Here is a 9,384-nt window from a genome sequence, read left to right on the forward strand (position 1 = left end):
TTTTAATATGTACATAGTGTAACATTCACGTATTCATCAAACTTGACAACTCAATAAGGTTGCGTCATGGTGACATTTGCACCGTTAGAAAATTACGGGCCTTACTGAACTTTTTTAAAAGATAGGATCATTTTGAATCAAACCCATAAAAGTAGGAAACCAAAATAGGTATTAAACCTTTATATAATTAACATTGAGTTTGGGTGTTTTTTCAAATGTATTACCTTTACTGTAAAGTAACAAACTAGAAGGATGAAATCCTTTTACAGCATTAATACGAGGAATTAATAGTACTATTTAATGTTTTTCCTAAAAAACACTATAAGAGTATGTTGGAGATATGTGACGTGACGTGAATTATTGGTGAATGGGTAGGAAGTAGAACATACTGACTTCAAATATCTATAATATCTTCTTCCATGGGGACAGAGCACCTAACAGTTTGAGGCATCCAATTATGTCCTCAGCATGAAGTTTGAGGCATATCGAGATTTCCTAGGAGGGAGCAAAAGACACCTTACGAAGCAAATTAAGGAAATTGTCGTCATAAGCTTTGAAATCATGAAAACAGAACATTAGTAGTGGCTCATGATTTTCACTATCTCCTAATCTTTCTTTAATTTGTAAGTTTATAACATTTGTGCTGAAGCATTTAGTATGACGAAATAGGTATCCACACCAAATAAAAGGTCAAGTTTGAAGGAGTCCGCGAATGTTGCGTGGCCAAATGTAGTTGGAACCTCCTTCTAAGAGATTCTTAGCTACGATAACATTTGCAGCATCAGTTGGATGATAGGGGTCCCAAAACACGTACTTTGATCTGTCATAGCAAACTTTCGATGTGGGACCACATGGAACCAGACCTCCATAGCGCCCAGCCACGCGACAACAAGCTGAAGTTGGATTAACAAAACCTGCCACATGTATATACACACAACAAAATTTTTGTTCATAATAAACACCTTGCAAATGCAAATTCAAAGGTTCTATTCTGATAATCGATTATTTGCCAAACAATATAGACACGTACCGAGTGCTACATAATTCTTGAGAATATCATCTAAAATTTGATACACATCTGCATAAGCAAAAGCTGAACCCTCTAGATTTGAGTTGAGTTCTGTAACAAGGTCTTTTAGTTGGGAATTATATAGCTGTGCTAGCTGATTGGGGAAAGAAACACAGCTATCTCCAGCACCGATGTTTGAATCCCTCTGACTTGGTATACACCCTATAGGCCCCACATTCGCCACAACAACTTTTCTAGCCCCCAGATTGAACAACCTCTGCATGTGGTACATACGTTGTTGAAACATTAAACAATTTGTCGTAGAATAGTCATCAGAACCAAAGATTTCATAAAATTATAATCCTGAAAACATTACAGTGAGCTGAAGTCTGAATTTTGATATCATTTTTGCGACAAAGGATTGTGGAGACTCCGAATCTCGTTCGGAAAATGAGAATGATGGTGTTAGGTAGTTATTTATGAAATCGTTTGAGCCTATCGACACGGAAAACAATGACATATTTAATAGATTAAGAGCCGCAGGAAGACCAATGCTGGCTATGATGTCTTGTCTGGTATTTGCAAAATTATCTATCTGTGCATCGAAGTTGAGCCGACCCCCCTGACAATCCATCAATGCATGCAAACTGTTATTAATGTATGATGATGTGAGATTATCACGGTCTTACAAACACGTAATAATCATGTAAAACTAATAGCTTCTTGACGATTATAGCATCTTAAACAAACATCAACAGAAGCAGAAACTCACAAAAACTTGTCCAGTAAAATTTAGAATTCCACCTCCACCAGAAGCATAATTGACACCTTTCAGAATCACTGGTCCAACTGTGGTGGGTGCCAAATAGGGTGGGGTTAAATCCATACCCAGTTCCTGACCTGATGGAGCAAGAAAAAGAAAAACTCATCAGACAAAAGATGTAATAACATTAATATAAAAAGTAGAGAAAAACATAGGATGTAATTAATATAAAAGGTGGTAAATCTTGCCAATGATGTCGACGATGGTTCTTCCATTAGTGAACCTTCCCGTTGGTCTTCCAAAATCAATGCCATTGGGTAAATAATTAGCCTTTGAGAAGGAAACAAGGTAGTTATTGTTTCCTACGTCAACAAGGGAATCTCCGAATACAAAATTTGCAGGGAGATCATCTGAGGTTGAAACGTTAAACAAAACCAAGACTATGAAAAGTAGAAGCAGATTCAAAAGGGCACCCATCACAAATAAAGAACAGTAACTGGTGACTGCAACGAAGTACTGAAGCAGTTCCTCCTATATAGTACTTATACCTGTGCCACATTGTACCAAAAACAATGGGCTTTATAATGTGCAAAAGACACTGCCACCGGCTCATGATAAAGGAATTTTATAATAATAAATCATGTGAGGGATAAAATCATGCAGTGGGCCAACATTAATTGCTCTGCCTATAAACCTACTAGTCTTGACCGTGTAGTTGGAGGGAATAAATGACATTTCAAATTAAAACAAAACAGATACCATAATAAATATATATATATATATATATATATATATATATATATATATTTGGTTTTCATCCACATATATGAGATGGTCTCTTAGTTAACAACTAATTAATTAGGGTGTGTTTGGACTAGATTAAGGATTTGAGAGACTGAAAATGATTAGATTTGAGAGAGAAGTGAAGGGAAAGTGATGTTATTTAGATGAAGAAAAAGGCAGTGAGAAATGAAATGAAAGTTTATTAAAGATTGCTAATGATTTAATGATTGATAAATAAATAAAAATATATAAAATTAATTAGTGAGAAGTTGTGATTTCTTTTTCTTTTTTTTGCATTTTAATGGATCGTTTTCCGAAAAATCATCGCTTCTTAACTTTCCGTTGCTGCATCCAAACACACTGCAAAGAACGTTAATAAATAACAAAAACTAAAATAAATAAAAAATTAATGCGAGATTAAAAAGAAAAAAATAGTGAGAACTAAAAATAAAATATAAAAACTTAGTAAAAACTATAAGTAAAAAAGAACTATATACCTTAAGACAATTCTGTCACTTATAAGTCGGACGGTCATGGTGGTGGAGAGTCCAGAAGAATCATCGTCATGATCGGTTGGTTGAGAAACTAAACCAATCAGTCATTTATCAAATTAATTAATTAATACTAAATATGTTTAGAGGTAAAATGTAATTATTTAGAATTAGACCAAATTAATCAAAAATTCATTTAAAATTTATAAATATAAGTTTGAGATAAATAGATAGATAATTTTACACATCGTTAATGCGCGGCCAAATCTTTTTCCACTTTGAAATCAAAATATATAGATAATTTCCTAATTAAACGAACGCAAACAAACAATTATATGAAAACTTAAACTGAAAATTAACATTTAGACTTGTTATCGACAGTTGGATTGTTTACCTCGATCCTCGCATATAAAACATATTCTAATTTTACTTAAGAGATGAGTTATTATTTAACAAACATGTTATTTAACAAATCTTATAAAATAATATAATATCAAAATATTTTTATATAATAAAGATCAAATTGAAATATATTTTTTCATCAATAGCAAATATAAAATCCATAAAATTGAGAAATGAAAATTTAAAAGAGTTATTCAAAGTATAATCTCAATAAACAAAATATATGAGTTTAATAAGTCTATTTTTTTAATAAGGAGGAAGTACTGATTAAATTAACTAAATTGATTATTGCAAATTAACTGAAAATACTGTTTTTTTTATGTCAAATTGTCTGGTGTTTTCGTATATTAAAATTTTATCTCCAAATAAATTCTATCGATTTATCGACTAGCGTTGCCAGTGGTCTAATAATGATATACAATACATTCACGGTGATTAAAACAGTATTTTAATAAAATTATTTAAGCGAATAATTTGTTTATTACGATTACTTTTTAAGGTGTCTAAAAAACCTTAAAAAAAACATTTTAGTACGAGTGTAGCATAAAATCCTTGTATTATCAGACCACAGGTTCTGCTATAGTTTGTGAAGCTTTTGAATTTATGTGCAACACAACGAAATGGTAGCTTTGGTTACCTGCTTCTCAATTTTAAATTCCTGTCTGTCTACAGTACTTTGCTAACAATGCCACAAGTTGTTCAAACTTCAAAGTTCAGAAGCACTGAATCTTCACGCTTTTTAATTAAATGCATCTCAATAAAAGAAAGGATACTATTTAATGTTTGCAGGGACTTCCTTCAATTCATATTTTCTTTTGCAACTTTAACTATCACAAAACCCACACTGTCGCTTTTTCTTGACTAATACTTTTTCCTTTGTTTTCTGTGCACCCCTTTCAATAATAATATTTAAAATATGTATATTATTATTTACACAAAACTTTGAATTAATATAGGCATGTGAAAATTTAACATGAAAATTAATTTTATATTGTGCAGTTTTTCTCTTTGTTAATAATTAATCTCCATGCAGTATCCGTTGCTCTGTTTCATGTTTTGGGTACGAGGTCGATGTAATAGTTTGAGGATACATAGTTGAAAGTCTAAATAATGTTTAGAAATACAAATGTTAAATTGAACCGTTTTAACTATTCAAATAAACGTATTTTGATGTGAAAATCAATTAATAATTAATAAAACATTAATTACATAATTTTTTTTATTTTAAACTTTTATTTATAGATTTTTAATCAAGTTTAACTTAATTATTATCTAATTATATTTAATAATATTTTATTTTTAAATTAATTAACATTAAAATTAATATATTTAGTTTAATTCATTATCAAACAATTTATTTTATAATTAATTAAATTTATTATATAATTCAAACATAGTTGATTATTTAACCTAAAAGTCATTGAATAAAGATAAAATTAATTTATAATATATAAATAGAGGTAAATCTTCTTTTTAAAAATTGGTTTTGTAGGATTTTGGAATGTGTTGGAATTCTCACTAAATTAGTTGTTGAAACAATACGAAAAATCATCTCATATAAAAATTACAAGCTAGTTCTCTTTCATGGGGCCTTCTGATTATGCAGCACAAAATACATAATTCACCCATTACTTTTGTTTTTCAGACAACTTTGCGCACATCACCATGACTACTTTTTTTGCATTTGTTATGGATCATAAATGGTGCAGGTAGCATATATGGAAGAATGGGAAACATGCATACGCTTAGAAGAGATTTTCTAAACTGAATTACAGCTACCAACAGTAAGAAAACAAAGGAAGTACCATACTTGGTTGTTGATGATGTGTAGCATCATCTTCATAACTGCTTAAACTACAATGGGAAGCCAAAGAGTTCCATCCACTTCAAACTTGCCTCATTTACTTTCATAATCAATGAAGGTCGACGTGATTCTGGCTTCATCTTTTTTACTTTTATCCATTTTTTTTTTATTTTTTTATTCATACTTTAAGCCAGTTGACTATAGTTAATTTATTATTGCCGTTCTTAAAAAAAAATGCATGTGTCATACTATTTTTTTATATCATTCTTCGTTTATGAATTATTATACAATGTAATAAGTTTCTTGCTTTTTAATTTGGATGTGTTGTGATTTCCTAATATTTTAAAAATCACCAAAGTCTCATTATTTTTCTCTCCAATAGAGATGACTTTATAATAATGAAAGTGCAATTAATAGATTATTTTTAGGATAACTTATAAAAAAGTTTACTCGTTTGCTTAGATAACTTATAAAGAAATTTTCCCAAGTGGGTCACTCAAACAAAACATTAAGGTTAATGTATATTGAGGAACATTGAACACATGTTGGTTAATATATTTAAACTGAAATGTTGTGATTTAATAACTCTTTGAGATTCACATTTCGTATTTATATTTTAATAGAATATTAAATACAAATATATCTATACATCATTATTAGAATATTTTTTAATGTAATCATCATTATAACAACCTTTCAAGACCCTCTGCAATGACAAATATCTAGAGGAGAATTTTCTTTTATGTTGTTTAGTTAGATTCTCTATATATTTTTTATCATATATATGAAATTAATTAATAAGAAGAGAAAATAATAATAATAATAATAAGTATTTAAACAAATGCAAGGATGTGCTATATACAGAACATGACATCCCTATATATATTTATTGTCTATAAAAGAAACAACGTTTTAAGTTTAAGACTTACATAAATATATATATATATATATATATATATATATATATATATATATATATATAATTAAGGAAAAAAGTTAATATAATATTAGAGAATAATTAAAAACTATAACTATTAAATAAAACTTTTGATTATAAAAATATATTTTAATCATAAAAGTTATTCTTGCATCATCAAAGTATAAGTAAAAAATTATAAAAATTTAAATATTATAAAATTCTTGCACCATAACAACACTTAACACTTTTAAAAATAAGATAAAATGAAATAAAATTGTATTATGATTACTTTGATGCTTTTGATAAAAAATAAATAATATTTTATAAGTTTTTTTTCTTAAGTGAAAGTTTAAAATCAACTTTACGAATAAACTTTATTTTATAAATTTATAAAATAAAGTTTTTACTTATATATTATAAAAAATACTTTATTCATATTTGATGTGAGATTTCTAATATATTTTCACACTATTCTAATATCATTTGAAGTAAATATTAAATTTAACATTTAAACTAATAATCAAATATGATTTTCAAGTTAAATTTTTTAATTCAATCTTTTACATCAACAACGAATAAATTTAAAACTCAAATTGGCTCAAGTAAAAACAATATACAATGACTTTTATGTATATGATCTTGAAAATATAAAATAACATTCAAATTACTTATTATATTAGGAAAAAATAAGAATTAAAAAAAGGAAAAAATAAGAATTAAAAAAAGGAAAAAATAAGAATTAAAAAAAGGAAAAAATAAATAAACTTACTAACTACAATATGAATATAAAGCAAGAACTAAAATTAAAATTCCAAAGTTATTTAAAAAAAGTTCAATAAATATGTAAAAGAAAAAACAAAATTTCAACTTGAAATAGTTGAAGAAATAAGGACAATTACAAGAAACTTAAATAAAAATTGAAAAATAAATAATAAGAAAGATAAATTATTATTATTAAAAGTAAATAAATTTACATATAAAATTAAAAAAGCTAATGACTAATACACATACCATAGTACCATGTAATTTATTTGTCACCTAATTACAAATACATCAGAAAACTTGACAGTTTGCAGCCTTTTCATATTTGTTTCCCATAAAAACATTTATAGATTACCTTTGGTCTTTTAGGGATTAAAAATCTCACTTAGAGTTAGGAATGACAATAAATGAGATGAGCTTCATTATAATCTTTAAAATAAAAGTTTCTTTTAATTCTCATATTCAAGATAATATAAATTTTTTTGTCACGTACCTATTCTCATTTTTTGTTATTTTAATATCAATTGATTTTTATAAAAATAAAATAAAAATCACAACAAACACATAATATTATCATATGTTCATTACAAAAAAGGACAAATAATGTAAATTAAATTATCTTTACTTATTTATTTTGTTTTTATCTTTTTATACAGATCCAAATTCAAAGATATTGTTTCTTTTATGTATTTTTGAATAAAAAAAATACATTTTGATAATTTAAATAAAAATTAGTTAAGTATTTTAATTAACTATTAAAAAAAAGTCAAAGCATTTTAATTAAAAGTAAATTAAATTCTTTCTAAAATTTAATTAACTTTTTGTTGTTAGAATTAATGTTGGACCAACATTTTTTTATTTATTTATGAAGTTTTACACGGCCTTTCAGACCTTTCATTAAAAAAACACGAAAATAGTATTATCCACCCTCTTTTTTCTATTAGGACACTTTCGTTCTTTCTTCTTTTCCCTTTCACTCCCTTAGAAGGAGATTAAAATTTAAGACAGTTGTTTTGAGATTAAAAGCAATTATATTGAAAAACAGTAGAAAGAAAATTGACTATGAAGTCCAAAACAAAACCAAACTCAACCATAAATTTATTTCCATTTTCATTTTGATTAAAAGATGTAGTTGCATTCTGTGTTTGATAAAACACATGCAGAGAAAAAAAGATTAATTTTTTCATTGTATATCATCAACAGTTCTAAAAGATTGTGATTGTTGAAAATATTTTTTATACTTTTATATATTTTGTTCTTTCTTTTATCTCTTCTATGTGATGTGTTCCCCTTCAATGATGGATGAAAGTTATTGTCATCCTTATACAAACAACGTAAAAGTTCATTTATTTATTTTTCTTTCTTTAAACTTTGAAGTATGGTTTGACTACAATATAAATGTTTTGTTCAACTTTTTTTATTCACCACCTAAGGTAGAATGCTAACGTATGTTTTGGTGGTTTTATTGTTATTATTCTTATTATAACGAACATACTACTTATCGTGAAGATTATTTGGAGATGTTGAAAATCTCAATTTCCTAAAATTGAATATTATTCTGTAAAAAATATTTTTGAACTAATTAGAATGATATTAATGCATAGTAAATATTATAAAAATCATCTTCCCTGGTTGAAAATAAATACTATTTTTTTATTTTTTAAAAAGAACTTAATTAAATCAATTTTTAAAAAGTTAGGACACAATGAAAAAAAAAAAAGAATTTTTTTAGCACAGATTAAGAAACTTTTCAATTAAATAGAGTTGAAACGAATAATTAAGTTTTATTTTTTAATTTGTAAATACAATGAGATGACATTTTTAGGGTTTTGGAATGATAAGAGAGGGGTCACACCCCTTCTTCCCCAATTTTCTTGTATTTCCTCTTCACACATACAACGGACGCAAACTCCATGATTGGCAACATTAAAGCCCTAGGTTGCTGATTCCGGTGAGACTCTCGCAAGATTCCTCCAATGCTAGTATCAACGACTTCTCTGCTGCCACCCTATGACGGAAGCCATTGCGCAACGCCTCTGCATCAATCACCCTCAGTCGTTCGTCGTTCCTGCGCGTGAGTGCTACTCGCACTAGCCTTCTGCCGTTAAACCCTCGCCAGACAGGGCACCTTCGATTTTGCCCATTAACCACTTCCGCACGAGCTCGCCGTCATTGGAGATCGCATCTCCTAGCTGCACCTCGACGTTAGAACCCTAGGCCGCCACTGTTATCACGAGGTCGCCAATACTACGACTACGACGTGTTGTAGATATGCATCGTGCTCACGATGATACGTGGATTTGTAGTGATTCCGGGTCTGGTTGGGTGTGCGACTTCCTCTTTTTCAGTGTTGTTGTTGTTTTGGCGGTGAAGGGCAGGTGAAACGCAAGGAGGAGCTGCGTTTTCGTTGCCGAGATCCATGTCTACGACGAGTGTGCGAATGCTCGTTGT

The 9,384-nt window shown here is 28.4% G+C and overlaps 1 protein-coding gene across 1 annotated transcript; it reads right to left on the reverse strand.

The window, feature by feature from the left end:
• Positions 1–211: 211 nt before the first annotated feature.
• On the reverse strand, positions 212–2,297 carry LOC148207058 (GDSL esterase/lipase At4g16230-like). Its single transcript, XM_088115915.1, has 5 exons — positions 2,021–2,297; positions 1,782–1,909; positions 1,386–1,631; positions 1,031–1,286; positions 212–914 (listed from the first exon to the last, which is right to left on the reverse strand). The coding sequence occupies exons 1-5, from the start codon at positions 2,247–2,249 to the stop codon at positions 691–693; spliced, it is 1,083 nt and encodes a 360-aa protein (XP_087972041.1). The 5' UTR covers positions 2,250–2,297; the 3' UTR covers positions 212–690.
• Between the last annotated feature and the right edge of the window lie 7,087 nt (positions 2,298–9,384).

The sequence above is a fragment of the Vigna umbellata genome, chromosome 1 (genome assembly GCF_029865625.1).
Source record: "Vigna umbellata cultivar VRB3 chromosome 1, Vumbellata_1.0, whole genome shotgun sequence".
In the NCBI taxonomy this organism is placed as follows: Eukaryota; Viridiplantae; Streptophyta; class Magnoliopsida; order Fabales; family Fabaceae; genus Vigna; species Vigna umbellata.